The sequence below is a fragment of the Adiantum capillus-veneris genome, chromosome 11, assembly GCF_014529385.1.
Source record: "Adiantum capillus-veneris isolate H3 chromosome 11, ASM1452938v2, whole genome shotgun sequence".
NCBI classification, from domain to species: Eukaryota; Viridiplantae; Streptophyta; class Polypodiopsida; order Polypodiales; family Pteridaceae; genus Adiantum; species Adiantum capillus-veneris.
Genome location: NC_140941.1, coordinates 25,015,362 through 25,038,112, shown reverse-complemented (window position 1 = coordinate 25,038,112; position 22,751 = coordinate 25,015,362). Strand labels below are relative to the sequence as shown.

Here is a 22,751-nt window from a genome sequence, read left to right as displayed (position 1 = left end):
TAGTAAGCTCCTACAAAGGTCGCCCTGGCTCCTCAGTGCACAAGCGTCTGTAGATCCCATAGAGTCCGTCTCCTGTGTAAAGGTGTAGCGAGTAGGGGTCGCTATCCGTGGTATGTGTGCTACACTTAACTGGAAAGAGATGGTCATCGACACAAGGGCATGATCTATCACGCACGATGGCTTCTCCTCATAATGGGGGCCTTACAAATGTGCGCTTTTACCACAGAAAATTACAAGGGTAAATCACGCTCCATACTTAACAGCAGATCACAAGGGTGCACTCAATTGTAACTTTTGACCTCATATCTGGCCTCTAAAACATCATACGTGTATGATGTCTAGGTGGTCAGAATGGACGTCTGTTTCTATCCAAGGTGCCTCTTGATGTGTAGAACAAGAATATGTGCTCACAGTAAATTTTGGAACTCAAAAATGCACAAAATCATCACTTTTTGACAAGGAAATCCCTAAAAGAGTAAAATCTCCTTATCTCTCAATCTATCAGCCAGGGGGTTTGTCCTCTAGGTGGTGCATATGCTGACGTACTCGGAAGAAAGTAGCAGATAGCAATGTAGAGGTATCTGCCTATCTTTGCCCTCAATCTTACCCATATGTACCTAGCCTGCTCATCCATGCGGGCTATATGTATCAATGGCTACAACTCCTCCATGAATAAGACTGCCACTTCCCCTGAGGCTCGTCCTTTGTGCTCTGATCGAGTTTCCTGTCTGCAAGCTGTCTCCCATTTGTATCCGCTGACATGTGGCATAGACTGCCCAGGAATCTGATGTGTCTCAAAATAGAAGATGATGTCCCTCCCAGTGAAACTATCCTCAAAAGCACCCACATCAAGCCGTAGAGATCCATTACAATTCCAAGTAGCAACTTTGAGTGTGGTCCCATAGGTCTCGCGCCGTCATGCGGAGCACCTCTCCATAATAACCACTCGTCCGTCTCTATAGAAGGCCAATTTTCTTTTCTCTCGGGCTGTCCTTATCTCAGGCATAACTTCTTGCATATGAGCAAGCTATGAGAGTGTGAGGTCGTTCCCAAGGAATATCCCCGTCTTCTTTAGTGTTGGACGGGAAGCGAAAGATCAATGCTCTCTCCTTGGAAGTCTTCCCATTTCCTTCTCTCTTCTTCGCCACTCTTCATGCCTTTGTATGAGTGGCCTCACTAGCCATCATAATTAGAAGTTCTTTGACTTCCTCCTCCACACCATCACGGTCTCTTAGACCAGTCACTCATACATGTAAAGCTCTAGCCTTCCTCCTTTGCACTTCCTCTAGGGTCATGTTGATGATTCTGGGAGTGGGGATGGCTGTTGGTTCTTTCCCTTTCGCTTTCTTGGCGACTTCTATGCATTTCTCAGCCTCATCTACCTTCTTTTGTGTTTTCGTGATTACATCTACCCACGATGACGTCTTTGCCTCATGTTACTTCTCTTTTACTTTGATCTTCCGCACTTGTTCTTTGATGACTTTGAGTTCCTCTATCATCGAGGGCTGGATTTCTCCTTCTTCAGGTCCACTCCCCGCTCTAGTTTTTGCAAGCTCTCGCTTGAGGGCTTAGACTTCTTCCTCGAGCGCTTGGACTTCTGCCTGAAAGTCTTCTTTCTCCTTTTTCCATTAGTTGCCCTTGTTGAAGACCATTTGGATGAGGTTGGCCTTTTCTTTCCACCATCCTTCCATTTCCGTTTTCCACTCTTTCATCTCATTTTCCACTTGTGTTATTCTCTTGTTCGTGACCATGAAGGTTGCCTTCGTTACTGTCGAGGGAGACTTGCACACGGGTGAGTTGCTCTTGGTCTCCATTTCTGAAGAGACAGAGAGACTCTAAAACAATTAAAAAATACAAGAAACCCTAAAAAAAAGCAAGAAATGATTGTGAAACCCTAAAAAACAAAGAAAATCAGTTTCGAAACCCTAAAAAACAGCAAAGCACATATTTGAAACCCTAAAAAACAGCAAGAAATAGTGACAAAACCCTAAAAAACAGTAACAAAACCCTAAAAACAGCTAAAAGTGGTGACAAAACCCTAATAACAGTGAGAGTTGAATCCCATGAGAGAGAGAGAGAGAGAGAGAGAGAGAGAGAGAGAGAGAGAGAGAGAGAGAGAGAGAGAGATGATATGAAATGTTATGTTAAACGTCTTCAAAATGCCAAAATGACCTATGAGACCAAACTGATACTATTTTGGTGGATCTAATAGTGTCTGGGTACAAAATAAAGTGAAAAAACTAAAATCATTATCATCATCATCATTGCCTGAGGATGCTTGGAATCAGGCGCTATCCAAGAAAGTATTGGATCGGTCGCTAAGAGCATCATCAATGTCTGCCTTTGTAAATAGTCATACCGAACGCCTTCCATGTCGTGCTAGAATAGTCCCGATCCTCTAATGGAGTCTTCGTCGATGTCGTGGTCGTCCTCGTAGACGTGGGCAGCTCAATGGCTATGTCAACTAATATACCTCTGGTATATGTGGGCTCTGTAGTCTGCCGTGAAGCTTGCTCATGTGACTATCGAATCGCTGCTCTAAAGAAGTCAGTAATCTCCCTCTGTGGATGTCTCCCACTGTCTGATCTCTTCAATAGACTCTCCTTGTGCCTGCTCTACTCTGCATCTCTACATCAATGATATTGAAGGTTACCCTTTGCCGTAGAAAAGATGATGGTAGACGATCTGACCCACACTTTGGTATCATGAGTGCCATCTCTATCTACCCAAAGTTTCGAACCAGGCGTCTAAGCTGAGTCATGAGTCCCGTATGAAGCAATGACCCAAACCAAAGGAAGGAGAACCTAGTTGACCACCAGGGCTCAACCAACTAAAGAGAGATGCTGAGAGGATCAATGATATAGCTTCCTCTACAAAGACTCAAATATAGGGGCAAACTGTTGCTGAGGGGAGATGCCTACTCCTACATGAAAACTCAGATATCTGCATGCCTGTCCGGAGCGTATCCGAGTGAAACCCTTCGAGACCCCCCATGTAGGCATATCGTCAGATCCCACTAAAATGCCATATGACTTGCGCGTCAGTTGATGCGGGCACCACTACCCGAATAACAAACATCAAGGGCTCTATGAGATTTCTGACTACATTGAGAGAGATGGTGCTAGAGGTGCACAACTGGCAGGAACATGGATTCCACTATTGTTATATGTTGATGATATTGTGTTGATCTCCGACTCTCCGGAGGGGATGCAACGTCACTTGGATGCTTTGCATAGGTTTGCCCATGAAAGTGGTTTGTCTGTCAACCTTGGTAAAACCAAGGTCATGGTATTTAATACCACCCCACAGTGGATCAGGAGGTCAGCGCTGGCATTCACATACTGCCAAGAGATAGTGGAGTATACTGATGCTTACACCTACCTTGGAGTGGTTTTTAGTGGACCAGCATTTTCATTGAGAAGAGCAGTAGAGACTAGATTGACATTGGGTAGATTGGAGAGGATGTGTTCACATGTTCAGTTTCAGGAGCCTCGGACGAAGCTCTGGCTCTTTGACACCCTGGTGGCTTCTGCATTGCTCTATGGAGCTGAGATTTGGGGATCTTCATTGGACCATCATGGGAGGACAGGTCGCACTGATGGATGGGGGGACATGGAGAAGCCACTGGTCTCTATGATCTCACGGCTCATTAGAGCCAAGGCCTCAGTACCACGTGCCATTACCGGAGCAGAGCTAGCTGCCCCCCCACTAGTACTAGATCAGTCTCCTTCATACACGGCATGTGGGAACTTCCCAGAAACAGATATGCCCGCCTTGCACTTGAGTCCTCTCGATAGTTAGCCATGCAGGGAGATACAGCATGCTGGTATGGGGAGATGACATCATGGGTTCAGCATAGACAGACTGCCCCCCTTCCAGTACTCACTGGATGCACCCTCTTTGACTCTCACACAGTCTGAGATCACCAGGCTCATCCGGCAAGACCTGACTCAGCTAGACACTAGGAGAACATGGATACAGCCAACGTAGGAGCTGGGCATGAAAATGGCTTTCTACAGAGAGCATCTTCTCCAGCTTACGGAGGACGGTTTTGTGACGAGACCCAGATACATGGACACCCACTTGTCTCATGGGATACGATGTGCTATTGGCCAGGTATACACATCGTCACACCAGCTGCGGATCGAGACTGGGAGATACAACAGAGTACTAGCAGAGGCCAGGACATGCCTCCTGTGTGACCTGGAGCTTGAGACAGAGTTGCACTACACATGCCATTGCCTCGTCTACTACAAGATACACGGCCGCTTCCAGTGCTTGTTCAGAGAGGGCTTCGGACCACTCTCCAGAGTCATGCGCTACGAGGATCAGAGATGCTTGGGTCTGTTTTTGCTCGAGCTGCGCAGACACAGAGAGAGCCCAATGAGGGGAGAGGCCAGCTAGTCTGAGAGACGGATCGCAGACACTGGACACCCGGAGGAGCTACTACCACAAGAGAGCTGGCTGCCTCACACCAGAGGCACACTGATCGACCGAGCGACCGAGCTAGGGAGATCCAGACGCCCACGACTGCGGAGGACTACACAACATTGACGGAGGCTGCATCAGAGGATTCGGATCACTGTGGCCCGACATGCATGACCCCCGGTCAGGCTATTGACCATGGAGGAGATTGATGAGATCCACCAGCGACTGATGCTGGATCTTTTGTGATCTGTGATTAAGCCATCCCACCTAGTTGCTTAGATCACACCGAGCTGTTTCGTTTTCGGATTCCATAGCATTTTATTCTGTCATTTTATTTTGTCATTTTTGTTACTCTGACTTTATATCAGATCCACCACATTGTACTTTCTGGTCTCATTGGTCATTCTGGCCTTCTGAAGACCCCCAGCTGTAGCAGTTCGCGGCACAGCCGCTGCTGCAGCCCCACCTGCCACTGCCGCCCCTGCCGCCGCTGCCATTCGCTGCCGACTCCCCCTGTTGCGTCGCTCCCGCCATTGCCCCCGCCTGCTGTTGCCGCCTGCTGCTGAACTGCCCCCCCCAGCCTCCCCCTTCACGCAGCCCCTCCTCTCTCCCGATCACACAGCCATCTCTCTCTCTCTCTCTCTCTCTCTCTCTCTCTCTCTCTCTCTCTCTCTCTCTCTCTCTCTCTCTCTCTCTCTCACACACACACACACACACACACACACACACACACACACACACGGATACATACCCACACACACCCTACACACATACACGCATACATACACGTACTCCCCTTCTCCCCTCTTCTTCACAATATGAAGAGAGGGTAGCTCCGAATACAACTATGTCTTCCCCCATCATCAAGACGCCGAAATCGACAATGAAGACAACCTTCATGCTCACGAACAAGAGGCTTGCACAATTGGAGAAGGACATGAAAGAATGGTGGATGGAGAGAGAGATATGGAGGGAGGAGAAAGCCACCTTCATCAAGCTATGGAATGAAGAAAAAGAGGACATGAGAGCGGAAATCCAAAACCTCAAAGAGGAGAAGGAGAGAAGGGCACGGGAGAACGAGAAGGAGAGGGCGAGATGGAGGATAGAGCAAGAAGAGATGAAGGCACAAATCGACCTCCTTCATGCTTCCATCACATCCCTCACCCCCGAGGAAGGAGAGATTAAAGAGGAGGCTAAGGAAGCCCTCAAGGAGGAGATCACCAAAGCCCTCACCGCAAGCATTGAGGACAAATTAGAAGCCACCAAAGAAGGATGGGTCGAAGTGGTCAAAAAGAATATCAAGAAGGTAGCAAGAGAGGAAGCCCAAAAAGATGAGGTACTCATCATACACACAACCATCGAGGAGGAGAAATTGCGACAAGCTCGCCGTCTCAATGTGCGAGTGACCGGCATCAAAGAAGAAGAAGGGTCCACACCCGAGAGCGATGGGAAAGCCTTATGCAAGAAAGTGGGATACAAGGAAGAAGAGATCCCTTTCTCCAAAGTTTGGAGAGCCGGCAAAGATCCAAAGAAGAGAGCTCTCATCCTCCAATTCGCCTCCGAGGAGTCTCGAACTTCTTTCCTCCGAAAGAGGGTCATCTTGAGAGGGCTAGAAGGCCCCCCGATTTATCTTGATGATGACCTCACAAAGATGCAACAAGATCACCGCCGCACGTGCATGCCTAGAGTCCACCAGGCCCGCAAAGAAGGGAAGAAGGCAGTATATCGAGATGGTAGGGTTATCATTGATGGCAAGACCATCGCATAGGGACTCGCAGCCTGTGGGACACACGAGGAGATTCATGTCACGGTTTGGAATTGCAATGGAGACCTATGGACACACCCAGAGAGACTTGAGGAGGTGATGAGAGGTCGAGACATCATTCTACTTACAGAGACACACGAGAGCCCAGAGAGAGGGTTACCACGGATACACGGTTTCCAATGGGAGTCTCTACATCGGGGATGTATGCGCCAGCACACCACTCGCGGTTCAGGAGGAGTGGCTATACTTTTTAGACAGGGGCTTCACAGCAGACTACAGATTGTTGCCCGGGACCCACAGGCCCGATACATGTGGATTCGCCTCGAGCTCTCACGAGACAGGATCGTCTACATTGCCCTTTGCTACTTTGCTCCCACAGGCTCCAGATTCGCCCCTATTGAGCAGGAGTCACCGTACGCATGCCTCACGGAGGAGATTATGGAGTACTCCACACTGGGTGAAGTCTTCCTTATGGGAGACTTCAATGCTCGTACGCGCAGTGAGCAGTGTGAGACATATGACCACGAGGACCCAGAGGCACTACACACTCTAGATGAGGAGGCTACTATGAGAGACACAGCAGACAGAGCTCCAGTCACAGCCTACGGACGACACCTACTTCGACTTGGCTCCCAGCACCGTCTCGTTATTTATAACGGGATGGCCCAGTGGCCCACCTCAGGGGGCCTGACTTGTATGCCACATGGAGTTACAGAGGGAGGGGGGAGTACAGTCGACTATATTCTGGGACCCAGGGAGGCTACACACCTTATCACATCCTTCACCATTCCACCCATACCCATCGGAGCCGACCACACATACCTCTCTTTCTCCATCACCGGAGATACCATCCCACATAGCTCCACAGCACACACTCCACACACCACCATCCATTTCACACATGAGCTAGCCTCTCTTTACTCAGCCGAGGTCGAGCATGGCCTATGCCTCCTCCACCCATCCACACCACTCTCAGTTCTCACATCATATATCTCTTCCGTTCTCCACACTTCAGCTATTAGCTCTTTTCCACACACCACTCACACTGGACGCACCCCCCCCCCCCGGGACTATGCCTCAGAACCGCTGGTATGATGATGAGTGCAGAGAGTTATACCGACGCCTCCGTGCACGGCGAGCCTTAGGAGAGATCACAGAGAGAGAGGCCAGACGAGATATGAAGACGCTGACACGCCAAAAGCGGCGAGCATTCGAAGAGGCACAGGAGCTTGAGCTATACCGCCTATTCATGAGCATAGATAGCGCGACGGCATGGCGCACCCTGCGCGAGCCACGTCCGACCACAGCTATTGAGGATCCACAGATATGGCATGATTATGCAGAGCGCCTCTATGAGGTGCCAGGGCAGCCTCCTATCCCACAGCCACATGAGCCACGCCCCACGTGCTCCTCCTTCTTTACAGCAGAGATGGTAGAGAGGGCCATACGCCGCATGCAGCACAGACGATCAGCTGACCACACTGGATTACAGAGTGAGCACATCATTTATGCGGCCTCCACTATAGCCCCGTTGATTGCACATGTCTTCAACCGGGCTATAGGGGAGGGCTTCCCAGAGGAGTGGACACAGCACACCATAGTGCCTATCCACAAATCTGGCGACACCCTGGACCCAGGGAACTACAGGACTATCATGATTGGTCACACGATGGCCAAGCTATATGGAGCAGTACTTGAGGCACAGCTTAGCTGCTACGCAGAGACCGAGGGTTTACGAGCTCCAGGCCAGGCAGGTTTCAGACGAGCTTTCTCCACCACTGACCACATCTTCGTTCTGCGCTGCCTCATTGATGGGGCAAAGGCGCGGAAGAAGAGGCTTTACTGCTGCTTTGTGGATTTCCGCAAGGCCTTTGACACAGTCCCACGCGAGAGACTCTTCCAGCGCCTTCACAGCATTGGGGTACCGACAGAGATGATTTGGGCCATATATACTCTCTACGAGAGGGTGACGGGTCGGGTTCGTTGCCCAGGCGGCTTTTCAGAGACCATTGCTAGCACCATTGGTGTTAAGCAAGGATGCCCACTCTCCCCGACACTCTTTGGGCTCTACATCGACGAGATCTCCGACTACATACTACGAGCAGGGGGAGAGGGGAGCGACTTGGCAGGTACTCCGGTCCACATCATGTTATATGCTGATGATATTGTGTTGATTTCAGAGTCACCCGAGGGCTTGCAACGCCATCTTGAGGCCTTGGACGAATTCAGCACACACAAGGGGTTGACTGTGAACCTTGGCAAAACCAAGGTCATGATCTTTCACACATCCAGTGCAGTGAGGAGCGCTGCCACCTTCACAGCAGCAGGAGGACAGGTTGATGTAGTCACCTCCTATGTCTATCTTGGCATCACATTCACTAGCCTACCAGGACCCTTCACTATGAGGCAGGCTGCTGCTGACAGGCTCACCCGAGGTTATGCAGCTCTGACCATGCTAGAGCGGAGATGCCACCAGGCACACTTTCAGGAGCCCCGCACGAAGGGCTGGCTTTTTGACACCTTAGTCACCCCGGCCCTGATGTACTCGGCGGCAGTATGGGCACCAGGATTGACAGATGACCAGTGGACACAGCTTGAGAGGCCACAGGTATGTATGATCTCACGCTTGCTCCGCAGCAAGAAGACAGTGCCACATGACATTATTAGAGCCGAGCTCGCCACACCACCTATGGTTGTAGAGGCATTATTCCAGACAGTCTGCTTCATCCAGAGGATGAGAGAGCTACCCCCTGACAGACTTACTCGTAGAGCATTTGAGGCAGCTATACAGCTATCAGAGAGTGGGCATGTGAGAGCTTGGTACTCACAGGTCAGAGCATGGTTTGAGGGACACGGTCTTGACATGGAGAGCCTACCACCATTCCAGTACGACCCCCACTCACCATCTGTTCACCTCTCTCGCAGTGAGAGAAACTTGGTATTGAGACAGGATCTGTGGCAGCTATACACTAGGAGAGTCTGGGAGTCACCTGGCTTGGGGACGAGGATGTCAGATTACAGAGACCAGTTTCTCACCATATTGTCTGGGGGGTTCATACAGAGACCACGCTATATGGACACATATATGCCACACAGCTCACGGGTGGCGATTGGTCAACTGAGAGTGGCTTCACACAGGTTAGAGATTGAGATCGGGAGACATACGGGGGTTCCCAGGGAGGAGCGAGTCTGCAGAGCCTGCACAGAGGAGGTGGAGAGTGAGGAGCACTTTGTATGTAGATGCAGAGCATACACTGAGATCAGAGGCAGGTATGAGGCCTTATTCAGAGGACAGCCCACTCTCCGAGAGATCATGGACTCTCGAGATCAGAGATAGCTCGGACATTTCTTACTAGAGATACAGAGCCATCGGGACACACTACTACAGCCACGCACAGCTACACAGACAGAGGGGAGACAGTCGCAGCTCACAGACTTCTTTCAGAGGATTGCCACCCCTACCTCACCAGATACTCAGAGAGGAGTGACACTCACACAGGCGGAGGTGAACCGAGCTAGACGACGACCACGAGTCACAGGCTACAGGGGCGTGAGCTCCCACCACCGACAGATCGAGGAGATCCGAGCCCGGGAGCGCCGTGCCACTGAGGAGCGAGTAGCTCAGATGAGGGCCCACCCGACAGATTTCATCCGGGTAGCCTTGGCACCAGCCCCGCCCATGTACCACATCTTACATCCCCCCATTTGTACAGGATGGAGCTAGAGAGCTTGATGCATTCTCATGATTGTACTACCTTGAGCATATAGACATGCATATACCCCTAGAGATAGAGCCCCATCCCTCCTCAGATACTCCATTACCTACATTCAGTTCAGTTTTGTATCAGTTTTGTTTCATTTGTCTTTCCGATAGACGGATGACATACACGCCATGTACATTTGATTTGTCTCATAGGCCGATTTCGGCCTGACATAGACGTTAAAAATCTTTCTTTCTTTCTTTCTTTCTTTCTCTCTCTCTCTCTCTCTCTCCCCCCCCCCCCCCCCAACGGTACGTGTTGACATTGGATGAAGCTCTACTTGCATGGGGGTGCTGAGAAGCAAGTATTACTGCTGTAGAGCCCTCCTCCCCAAGGGCCCCCTTCGTCCTTGGGAGGGGGAAATTTAAACTTCTGCTACTGCCCCTCTCCTTTGTGTACAAGTTCCTCCCCCCCCCCCCCCCCCCCCAACAGAGTAAAGGCATTTCTATCAAACAAGAGCTTCTTAAGAAGGATCAACAAATAGCACATTTGGAAATGGGAGAAACGAAGTTCAGGGCCCGGGAGGAAATGGAGAAATGCGAAATGGGGATGTACATATATATGTGAACAAACTGGATAGTATATTGTAAAGAGATGCTAGTTGAAGTCCATATTGAGCACTTACAACACTTAACAATTCCTCTTAACCATTATATACACTTGAGTCCAACTGCAATTCACCTCATAATAATCAATTGTTAGTTATCGCTGACACCTATAGTGCATGTGCATGTGAGGAGGGAGAGAGAGAGAAGGGGGTGGGGGGGTGGGGGGGGGACTATGTGGCACTCAGCCCTTCCACTAACCCTAGAGGGATAATCAGCGTATGTCACTGATTTGTCTAACATCGTGGGCCTCGTTCTTGACAAGACAATCTTCTGGTTTGAAGACCTTCTGCAAACCAAATGGTGGTGGGAAGGGTTTCTGTGCACACGTGGTGGCAGCTTGCACAGGAGCAGCCACTTGTGCAGAGGGCTAACGGTTGTGTGGGCTTGAGATTGGGATGGGGTGGGGCCATGTACAGCGGGCTGCCCGAGCATTGTAGGTGGAAAGGGGGGTGTAGGCGGGCTACTCTGACGTGAGTGATGGTGCAGGCAACCTCTCCACCAGGGTGCGTAGTCAAGTTGGTGGCAGCACAACTTTTGGGCGACTATGGGTGGGATAGGCGACCGGAAAGTCCTATCAAAGACTCTATGGTATGGGCAACATATGACATGGTTTCACCATGGATAGATTGCCTATGTTCCAATACTCCTTGGACACACCTTCCCTATCTTTTGTGCGGACAAAGATCACTAGACTCTTACGTTAGGATCTGATTCAGCTAGATACCAGGAGCACATGGATACAACCGACACAGGAGTTGGGCACGAAGATGGCTTTCAATAGAGAGCATCTTCTCCAACTAAGAGAGGATGGATATGTGATCAAAGCAGCCTGTATGGACAATCATTTATCCCATGGGATACGATGTGCTATTGGTCAGATGCGCACATCATCACATTAGTTAGAGATTGAGACTGGTAGATTCAGGAGGATACTAGCAGAGGCCAGGATTTGCCAGTTGTGTCACAGAGCCAGAGACAGAGTTACGTTACATTTGTCATTGTCCGGTATACTATGAGATACGAGGCCGCTTTCATTGTCTATTCAGAGAGGGCTTTGGACCGTTGGCTAGAGTCTTGAGATATCCAGATCAGAGATGGCTCAGGTTGTTTTTGCTAGAGCAAGTTTTAACCTATCTAATTTTGTGAGGCTAGTTTCCGAGCAATGAACCCTGTGGAAGATTTTGCTACAATTCACTCTGGCATCAGTAGTACCGTGTTTTAGTGTTACAGATATACATCCCTGGCAGCTGGTCATGTGGTTCTTGTTTAGTGATACGCCTCTCTCGCTGTCACATGTATCTCCTCCTGTGTGTACCAATATATAGATATGGATCTTCATGCAAAGTACCTTGATCTGGTTGCCATCCGTTGCAGGGAGAAGATTGAGAGACATCCCCTTGTATGCAACTCATGTTTTGGATTCTGATGTAGACAGTTGGGGGTGGCAGATTTGTTTTAGAGGGACACCCCTCAACAGAACCACAAGACATCACTTTTCAGTTCATGGAACTTTCCTAAAGAGAGGTATAGAGATTGATAGCTCTCAATGCCCTTGTCCCTCACATAAACTGTGTCGATGAGATATTTTCCATTCTTGCCAATGAGGAGATCCTACAAGGTTCGTCTTAGAGGTGGAGATTGATGCTATGATGCAGCGTCCCATGGGAGAGTTTATGTGATGGAAATTATAGAGACAGCCTACTCAGGAGATCAGGCTTGGGGATTTATGCTACCAGCTGGATCTACTTACATGCACGCACTTGTTTACAATTTTAGCATTTTTTACCATATTCTTTTGTATCAGACATTTGGAGCATGTGGCAATGATGTAATTTCATTGGTCTCAAATAACCATTCCATTCCCCCCTACCTTCACTCTCCGCGTGGAGTATCATTTTTCCAGTTTGTGTGGTGTTTATTCAGCCATTGCAGATTCAGTGCTTTATGATTTTTTTCTTTAAAGTAGTTGATAAATTGTTTCCATATTCCTGCACAGTTGATATGTAGTACACTGCTCATACCCCTTCCATCAAGGCAGAACCCAGTTACATCTCGTAGATATAAAAAAACTCTTAACAATAGATTAATGTATAGAAGGCATTACCTGCGGGCTCTTTACAAGAGAACTGACTGGGGCTCAGTAGTTGAGAAGGACTTTTGATTGGTTGTTATTTTTTCAAATAGTATGTAAGTTTTTTGTTTAGAATAAATCACTTCAGATTTCTCATTTATTTACAAATTTGTGTCAGAAGCTCTTTGCTCTTTGAGCTTTCTTCAGACAGCTTATTTGAATTTTGGAACATTCTGAATGTTGATGTCCCAGGCAGCAGAAAGCCCTAGCCTGGAATACTCACACTTCATATCTCTACCTCTTGCCGTACATCCAGATCTTGTGGTGCAAGTAAATAAGTTCCATGACTCTGTGATGGCATTGTTCCCTGCAAAAGATGAGGGTGATTTTGTGGAGTCTTCAAGGTTGTCTAAAGGAAATCCATTAAATCCTCATGAGGAAAAAGCTCTTGAAGATGAGAAGGTTCCCAGGACACATACAAACCAGTTTGAGGAACCAGAAGCCTGTGAAAGTGAGCAGGTTGATGATTTGAGGCCAACATCTGCGATCCTAAACGAGGAGATCGAGTGGTTTAAAATTGAACAGGTTGGTAATCTGGTTCATCCAGAAAAACTGTGTAATGATCTTAATGAGCAAGGCAAAACGGAGGATCTTACCTGTGATGATCTTGAAACCAAGGAGCAAAGCAAGGAGGAGCATCTTAATAATGATGATCCTGAAATCTTAAAAGAACCAGAGGAGGATGCTGAACTACTAAGGTCACATAAAAAAGGTGGTATGCTTCTATGTTGCTAATGATGTGTTGAAGCAAGATGAGAACTATCCTGATTATACCCTAGTTTTGGAAAGGGAGTAACTTTGTCTTGACTTCTTACTGCAAATTGTTAAACATTCAGCCCTAGGAATGTGAAACATAGATGAGGGGATATTGATAGAGGCCTTTTTGTGAATCCTTAGGCTGATAGGGACTGTATGGTCGATGCTGGTGTCCTCTTGATCTAGTGAGAGGAAAACAAGAGATATACACAGTGAGGGGACCAGAAGGTGGGGCTGGTTCCCACATCAAAGAATGAAGTTGTATTAATGCGAAAAAGAAAAATTCACGTAAATGATAAGGTTGGGCACAATTTCCATCCACCCATGTCTTCTTGGTAAAAAGCAAGGTTGAACTACTTCTTATGCTACAGAAGCATTATCTATGTGAGATCCGCATTAGACATTGTAGTCAGCTTTTGCGTGGGCGGTATGAGACATTTTGGTCAGCTGCATTTGGACCTGGTGGCATCTAGGGAGAGGTATGTATGACTATTGCGGACTCTTGGCAGCAGGCCATTGTGGACAGAGGGATTATTGTGCCTGGCAGGGCTCAGTGGATCACTATGCAGGCTCAGGGGTGCCTCTTGGGTTTCCTGAACATCTATGCGCCCACTGTGGCTAGTGCACGTGCAGAGTTTTGGTCTCACATTGTAGAGTTTGTGCCGCAGGCAGAGCAATGGTGCATTGGGGGTGACTTAAACATGTTGAAGTATTCCTCTGATAGGATTGGAGGTAGCCATACTACAGTGCATGGAGTTGAGTTGGCAGCTTGGGAGAGGTTATGTATGACTGCGGGTTTCAGCTGTGTGGCAACATTCTAGCTTTGTGAGGGCCCCAGATAGCGTGGCCTTCTCTCGTTCGGTCCGAGAGTGGGAGGAGTAAATCTATCTCAGATAGATCGCTTCTACACTAGTGACCACTTTTGTGACTTGGGTGGGACAGTTTGCATTCTGGCTGGGACTTCTTTTTGGGACCATGCACCAGTAATCCTCACAGTGACAGATAGACAGAGGAGGGGGAGCACGATGCTACACATCCCTAAGAGGGTCTTGCTGGACTTTGCGCTTAGAGAGCGAGTGGTGGCTCTTTGGACAGAGGGATTAGACATGCAAGACTCTCCTGCAGAGTGGCCTCTGGACTTGCTCAGCTTAGTCGGCTATTTCTCCAAGAGTCTACGGCCTGCCTGGCTGTAGCGAGAGAGGAGGAGTAGCGTCTCCGACAAGGCGTTGCTTCTTTGCAGATGCGCGAGAGGCTTGAACTGCCTCTTCAGCTAGAGGAGCTCCACCCGGCCCTCAGAGCCCTTCCCCGTGGTAGCTGTCCAAGTGAGGATGGTTTGACTCCCAGCTTTTTCTTGGAGTACTGGGACTTGCTTGGCTCAGATCTCTGTAGCCCTTTTCAGTACATCCTACACACAGAAGAGATGCTTGACAGCATGAGTGAGGGCCTCATTTACCTCATTCTCAAGAAGGGTGGCTCCTTGGATGAGATTCGACAGTGGCAGCCCATCACCATCCTCAACTCGGCCTACAAAATTCTTGCCAAGGCTTTGAGTTTGAGGATTCAGCCACTTCTAGAGAGCATTATACATGGGACACAGACAGGTTTTGTCAAGGAGCGTAGTATCCTTGACAACATCTTTACTTTTTGGGAGGCTTCTGCCCTCGCGTGCCTCGGTGGTGAGGATCTGGTGATACTTCTTCTCGGTTTTGAGAAGGCCTACGATAGAGTTGACTGGGACATTTTGGAGGGCACTCTACGTAGGATGGGCTTTTCAGATGCTTGGATCAGAGGTGTTTCAGCTCTTTACAGACGGGCACAGAGTCAGATACTTTTGTCAGGTGGTAGAGGTGATCGTCTCATGCTCACATGCTTGGTCAGATAGGGCTGCCCTCTTGTCCCCTTCCTCTTTCTGTTCTATGCTGAGGCGATGAGCAGATTTTTGGTTTCACAGCAGGTTGGTCTATGTGGCTTGGCGCTCCCTATTCGGGGAGACGAGCTACCTGGATGCTGAGTTTGCAGAAGATTCAGCTTTGTACCTGGAGGGCCAGGAGGCCAACCTTTACATGTGTGAGTAGGCTCTTGAGACCTTTTGTTGTGCATCATGCACGCGGAATAATTGGAGAATGACGGTGGCTTTCTGCTCCTACGCTTGATTGGCTGCCAGGTTAGGGTTTTAGATGGATTTTCCCAAGGATTGCGGTTCGATACTTGGGATGTCAGGTTGGCTTGGACTTGTCTCCTGAGCAGCAGATTGCCCCCCTCCTCCTATCATCAGAAGGAAGTTGTTACATTGAAGCTCCGTACGACTTTCTCTAGCAGGCAGAGTTATAGTGGCCAACCAGGTGTTGTTGGCTACTATGTGGTACATCACTTCTTGTTGCATCTTTTCGAGCTCCTGCATCAGCCAGGTAGAGAGATTGATCAGGAATTTCCTTTGGTCAAGACGCGACACTCAGGTAGCCCGGGCCAAAGTGACCCACAGGTCATCACTCTACCTTGTTCTCAGGGGGGGTTGGGGATCATAGACCCAGCATAGCAGAGCAAAGCCCTTCTTGGGAAGTTTGTTGTCAGAGGATTGCTTCTTGGGGAGGAGCCCTGAAAGGACTTTTTGCTTCAGCGGCTTACTGCTAGAGCAGTGTAACTGCGAAACGCGTTTCAGCAGGCCTGAACGCGAAACGAGTGAAACGGCTGAAACATTTCACCTGCAAGGTGAAACAACCGGAGTGAAACGCCTGAGTTGAAAAATTGCCTTTAGAGAATTTAGCCATTAAATAGTTATTTATTCATTATGTATATGCTATTTCAAGGTTAACATAGCATGTGTCTCTACTCACTGCACTATGAACACCTATTTTGTCGATACATAACTCTATATATACACAAAATTGGTGTTTCGGTCAGACGTTTCAGTGAGGCCTTAGCCTAAGGTGAAACGTTTTGGGGTGAAACGCCACGTTTCGGGTCTGAAACGTTTCGCGGTTACGCTGTGCTAGAGTGCCTTAGGCTGGAGGCCCCTGGAGACCTTCGACTAGATGGATTTTCATAGAGATGCGTAGAGTTGGCCTGAGCAGGAGATTGGAGGACCGTTTTGCTATGAGTCTGCTTTGCTCCTGGGAGCAGTTGCGGAGAGGCCTGGAGTAGCATCAGCCTACTTGCATGGAGGAGCGCCTGAGACAGCCCCTTGTTTGGAACCCCTTGGTTAGCACCCAAAGGCCTTATGGTTGGTAGTAGGCCTCATGTTTCTTGGGGTCCCACGACATCACAGAGGCAGTACCAGCTGAGTGGCTCACACCTCTCGAGTCAGCAACACCGAGATGGATGGGGGCCTTCACAAGACTGGAGGTCCTCATCGCATTTTAGGCTTGCTCAGAGATTGTACCCTCCTTGTTTTCCGAGCTACAGGGTGAGGGTCGTTTACACCGAGTTTCAATAGAGGCCCCATAGGTGGCTGAGTGCTGTTTTTAAAGGATCCGAGTTGTGGGCATCTGTGGGAGGACTTGTGTCATAGATCCTGACCCTACAGCTGTTGAGACTGGCCACTGGAGGCTGTGGGCTTGGGAGAGTTGTCCACAAGCACGAGTGGAGTGGGATCTTGGAGAGTGGTTTTGGAGGGACCCTTTCTCCTCGGCCGACCATCCAGGTGTCCCCTTCTTTCAGTTCGCTGCTCGATTGGGACGTCACATACTGGCAGCACAGAGAGAGGCTCATCTTGCTGCAACACCTCATTGGCAGGAGCAGGGTCTCACAGCTTAGTGCTTGTCAGTATTTTGGGTGAGGTTGTGGGACGCCAGACAGTCGCTGCGAGTCACTTTGTTCTAGTGGTTTGTTGCACATCGCTACAGCAGTGGGGAGCTAGCTTGTACATAGTGGTCTCTCGGCAGCATGCGCAGCTTGTGACCATCCTGTGGAGAGTTACCGTCATTGTCTTTGGGATTGTCCTTTGGCACGGCAGGTTTTGGCTTCGTGTCCTTCGGCTGATGCCAGCTCTTTCCACAGCACAACAGTACACTTGGGGGGCAGCTGCTTGGTCCACTCTTATGGGCCCGACACTTCACTCTGAGCTATCTTCCACCAGTATGATGATAGTGATACCGGGGGGTCGACCTACACTCGAGCTTGCTACAGAGCCTACTCCACAGGAGTGGTGCAGTGAGAGAGAGGAGTGTTGGGAGCTCATCTGCGGCCTGACACTCTGGTTCATCTGGCGGGCCCGCTGCTTTTGCATCTTTGAGGCTCGCCCTGTACCACCAGCAGAGACAGTTGGGATATTTGGCTAGAGCTGATCCATACTCTCAGAGGACAGTTCGATAGACTCCAGGGCAGCTCCGACCGCATGCGGGAGCGTAGAGAGGCTTTCCTTCGACTCTGGCGCCCTGGGCCTTTCTTCACCATGGTCCAGGGTGTGCTCAGATGGCATACCGTCCACCTGTATGGATTTTCCCTCCTCCCATCTCTAAATTTAGCCTCATTGTACATATGTTGTCTTTTCATTGGGAGAGTCTCCCCCTTATGATTGTTGTAGCCCTCTCTAGTAGAGGTGGTTGTAGCCCTATGGGCAGTTTCGTTAACTAATAGAAGGATCTTTTTTTCGGAATTTTTTTTTATATCATAATGGTTTTGAGTATGGCTCCCTTTGGTATGGGAGGTCTCCTTGGCGCATATCCGGTTGGGTCAGTGACTGAGGTGATCGTAACTTGGTAGCCATACAGGAATGTGTGGCTAGAGGGATCTTAAAGGGGGGCGCTATCGTCTTTTCATCAACTGATCTTGAGTTGACAAAGTCAATGTGTTCGAGTCAGCTAATTGAGCGAGGGGGAAGTGTGGGGTTGATAGTTGTTGAACAATCAAAGGCTTGTACTGGCTATACTTGCATTTTCTCTTAAGGTGCTTTTGTCGTTAGCACTTTTTTGTTTATCAATCAAGCGTGTTCATTTCGTCCGGACATCTTAGTAAAACATGGAACACCCAATCAGATTCCGACCTTGATACGTGAAAAGCATTTCCGCCAAGAATTGTCGAGAGACATGGTTGACAACCCGGAATTACAAATCGGCCTTCAGATGTGAGGTGTCACAAAAGAAACAATGCAATGAAAGAGCGAGAAAGGAACGCCATAACGGATAGCAAAAACTAGGCAATTATTTAAATTAACATAAATAATTTGACGAGGTAAGTGATGTGACTATAATCATTCTAAACAATCGCTTGTGGCGGATTCAGGTGGCCACTATCTTCTAATCTCTCCTTGCTATTTGAGTGTTTCATTGGGCAAACGCGAATTAGAACAATTTGATCTCACCTTGAAGTTGGCAGTTGGGCAGACCAAGGCCTTCTTGGACCAAGAGTCACACCACCATGAAAATCTTGCATCGATACCTGTATCCTATCATTGACCTTTTTTTTTTTCCCGAGAAAAAGATCCTTCTATTAGTTAATGAAAACTGCCCATAGGGCTACATCCACCTCTGCAAGAGAGGGCTACAACAAGCATGATGGGGAGACTCCCAATGAAAAAGCAGCATATATACAATGAGGCTAAATCAAGAGATGGGAGGAGGGAAGAGCCACACAGGTGGACAGTAGTGCCATCTGAGCACCCTCTGGACTATGGTGTAGAAAGGTCCAGGGCGCCAGAGTCGAAGGAAACCCTCGCGGCGCTCTTGCATGCGGTCGGAGCTGCTCTGTAGTCCCTCAAGCTGTCCTCTGAGAGTATGAATCAGCTCTAGCCAAAAGTCACGAACAGTCTCTGCTGGTGGCACAGGGCGAGCCTCAAAGATGCGGAAACAGCGGGCCCGCCAGATGAACCAGAGAGCTAGGCCACTGATGAGCTCCCAACACTCCTCTCTCTCACTGCACCACTCCTGTGGAGTAAGCTCTGTAGCAGGCTGGAGTGTAGGTCGCCCCCCCTGAATCACTATCATCCTGCTGGTGGAAGATAGCTCAAACTGAAGTGTCGGGCCCGTGAGGGTGGACCAAGCCGCTGCCCCCCAAGTGTACTGTCGAGCCATGGAGAGGGCAGGCATCAGCCGAAGAACTCGTAGTGACACCTGCTGGGCCGAGGGACAGTCCCAAAGACAGCGACGCTGACTCTCCACCAACTGGTCACAGGCTGCACATGCGGCCGAGAGACCACTATACACAAGCCAACTCCCTACTGCTGTGGCTCTGTGTGCAACCAGCCACTGGAACAAAGTGACGCGCCTCGGCTGTCTGGAGTCCCACAGCCTCTGCCAAAAGGCTGCCAAGAACTCGACTGAGAGGCCCTCCTCCTGCCAATGACGTGCTGCAGCGGGGCGGGCCTCTCTCTGTGCTGCAAGTATATGACATCCAAGCCGAACAGTGTACTGAAAGAAGGGGACTCCTAGGCGGTCTGCAGGAGAGAAGGGGTCCCTCCATAGCCACTCACCAGGATCCCACTGTACTCGTGCTAGTGGACAACACTCCCAAGCCCATAGCCTCCAGTGTCTAGTCTCAAGAGCTGCTCGGTCAGGGTCAATGACGCAAGTCCTCCCACAGATGCCCACAACACGGATCCTCTGGAAACAGCACTCTGCTACCTGCGGGGCCTCTACTGCCACTCGCTGTAATCGTCCCTCACCCTGAAGCTCGAAGAACAGGGCTGGGACAGTCTGTGAGCAGGCTCTGACTGAAATGAGAACCTCTAGTCACGTGAAGGCTCCCATACACCGGGGTGCTACTGGCTCGAGAGGCGTGAGCCACTCAGCTGGAACTGACTCTGAGATGTCCTGACACATGCTCTGAACCCCTCGCATGCCCTGTAGCTGGACACCCTGCACCTCCTCTGACAAACCTGTAAACTCTAGCCAGTCACCTAGAGAGCGCGCTGGACCTGCTGCCATGGGACCCCAAGAAACATGAGGCCGACTCCCAACCAAGTGGCCTCTTTGAGTGCTAACCATGGGGTTCCAGACGAGGGGCTGCCTTAGGCGCTCCTCCGTGCAAGTCGGCTGTCTCTGCTCTAGGCCACGCCGTAAGAGCTCCCAAGATCGAAGCAAACTCACAGCGAATTGTCAAAGATCCTTGCAAAATCTTCATCAGCAGTATACTGTTCCTTCATGTCATCTAGCTCGTGATGATAAGGAATTGACACAGCTGAAATTTGTGGCTTTCTTGATAACGCATCAGCCACAACATTCTTCTTGCCTTCCACAGGCATAATCTGGAAGTGGAACATGGAAAGAATGTTTGCCCATCGCATATGCTTTTCGGATAACTTGACTGTGTCAAGAAGTATCGCAAGGTTTGGTGATCTGTTTGGACATCAAAATCAGCACCTAAGGGGTAGTGCTTCCAGCTAGAAAGCGCATGAATCACGGCCAAGAGCTCTTTCTCATAGACTTGCATAGTCCTCTCTGGCCCTTGCAAAATTCGGCTTTCATAAGCTACTACCCGTCCATCTTGCATTAGCACTACTCTGATGCTACTGCCACACGCGTCACACTGGACCACAAATGACTTCCTGAGATCTGGCAAAACAATAACTGGATCTGAAGTCAACTTTTTCTTTAAGAGACTAAAAGCTGAAATCTCTTTTTGGGTCCATCTGAAAGTGACCTCTTTCCTTTGCAATGCGTGAAGAGGCGATGCTATCTCTGCAAAATTTCTGATAAACCTTCTATAGTAGAAACACAATCCCAAGAAGCTTCTGACATCGTGCACAGTCTTCAAGTCTGGCCATGTCTTGATAGCTTCGACCTTTGCGGGATCCATTCTAACACCATCCTTTGAGACTATGTGGCCGAGAAAGTGGATCTCTTCGAGGAAGAATTCACTTTTCTTAGGATTGACAAGTAACCTGTGACTGCACAGCTCTTCGAACACAATGGTCAAGTGACGCCTATGCTCCTCTTCATTCTTTGAATACACTATCATGTCATCGAAGAACGTTCCAACAAACTGTTGATGCGAGCGAAAAATCCGGTCCATCATTCTGTTGAACGTGGCAGGAGCATTTGTTAGCCCAAACGGCATCACTAGAAACTCATAAAGACCAAATGTCGTTCTAAACGCAGTCTTGTGCACATCCTCTGGCCTTATACGAATCTGATGATACCCACTCTTAAGGTCTATCCTGCTGAAAATTGCAGCACCCTCTAAACGATCGAGAATATCATCAATTCTAGGAATAGGGAACCTATTCTTGATGGTATTCTTATTCAACGCACGGTAATCAATACACATGCGCCATGAGCCATCCTTCTTCTGCACTAGGAGCACTGGGGAGCAAAAGGGTGAAGAACTAGGCTGAATCAGTCCCTTCTCTAATAACTCCTCAACCTGGCCCATAATCTCTTTCTGCTGCGCTGCACTAACCCTGTAGGGAGGTCTATTTGGTGGGCTACACCCTGGCACCAAATCTATCCGATGGTCCTCAGGTCTCTCTGGCGGCAATTGCAACGGTAATGAATCAGAAAAACAGTCACCAAACTTTTGCAAAAATGCTGACCTTTCTTTATCTAACACAGATAAATTTGACTGATCACTATCTGAGACATCACGTGCAAAAATCAAGTACACAGAAAGATGATTCTTTATTACAGAAGTGATACCAGAAGCAGATACAATAGGGACTGACTCTCCTTTAAGCTTAACATCCAAGATGTGAGTTTTGCCCCTATGCTGTACAGTGATCTTTTTGTTGTAGGCATCCAAGACTCCATGCACTCGGAACATCCACGGGATCCCCAACAAGGCGTCACAACCTTCCAGCGGCATGATGTAAAACTCTTCAGTGTCCACATACGACTGAATATGTAGACGCAGTTTTCCAATGATGGGAGTAACACACTCTGAGTGGCCAGGACATGCCAACCCTGCCTCTGCTGTGTACCCCATCTCTTGAGCTCTGATGCCGAGCTTCATAGCTAACTCTGGTGAGATAAAGTTGGCTTTGGCACCTGGATCAAAAAAGATGAGTGCCGTCTCATCCCTAACTTTACCCCATGCCCTGCATAACTCACCGGCATCTGTGCTGGGCCTGTCACCCACCATGTCTGGCACTAAACCTGCCGTGGGTTTTGGCTTCTTGTCTTTCTGGTCTTCTTTATCCTCTGAGTCAGCTGGCCTTTTCCTTTGTGGACAATTGATAGAAAAGTGACCAGGCTGCTCGCATATAAAGCATTTGTTCTCAGCCATTAGGACCTTCTTTTCCTCGAGCGACTTGCGCACAAAAGGCTTCCTTTTCTGTTTCTTTGCCTGCGCTCCAGAAGTCCCGGCTGAATCCTTGTCTTTGGTGGCCTTTTCTGACCCCTGTGACGCATCAGGAGCCGTTTTCACAAAGG

At 49.1% G+C, this 22,751-nt stretch overlaps 1 protein-coding gene across 3 annotated transcripts in view; it reads left to right on the top strand.

Moving 5' to 3' along the window:
• LOC147447010 (uncharacterized) overlaps positions 1-22,751 on the top strand; it is a 162,910-nt gene that overhangs the window by 86,957 nt on the left and 53,202 nt on the right. For all 3 annotated transcript variants that reach the window (XM_086522920.1, XM_086522919.1, XM_086522921.1), the window contains 2 exons: positions 12,886-13,218; positions 13,312-13,405. In XM_086522920.1, the coding sequence (XP_086379046.1) occupies positions 12,886-13,218; positions 13,312-13,405 (427 nt within the window). The remainder of the gene's footprint in view (positions 1-12,885; positions 13,219-13,311; positions 13,406-22,751) is intronic.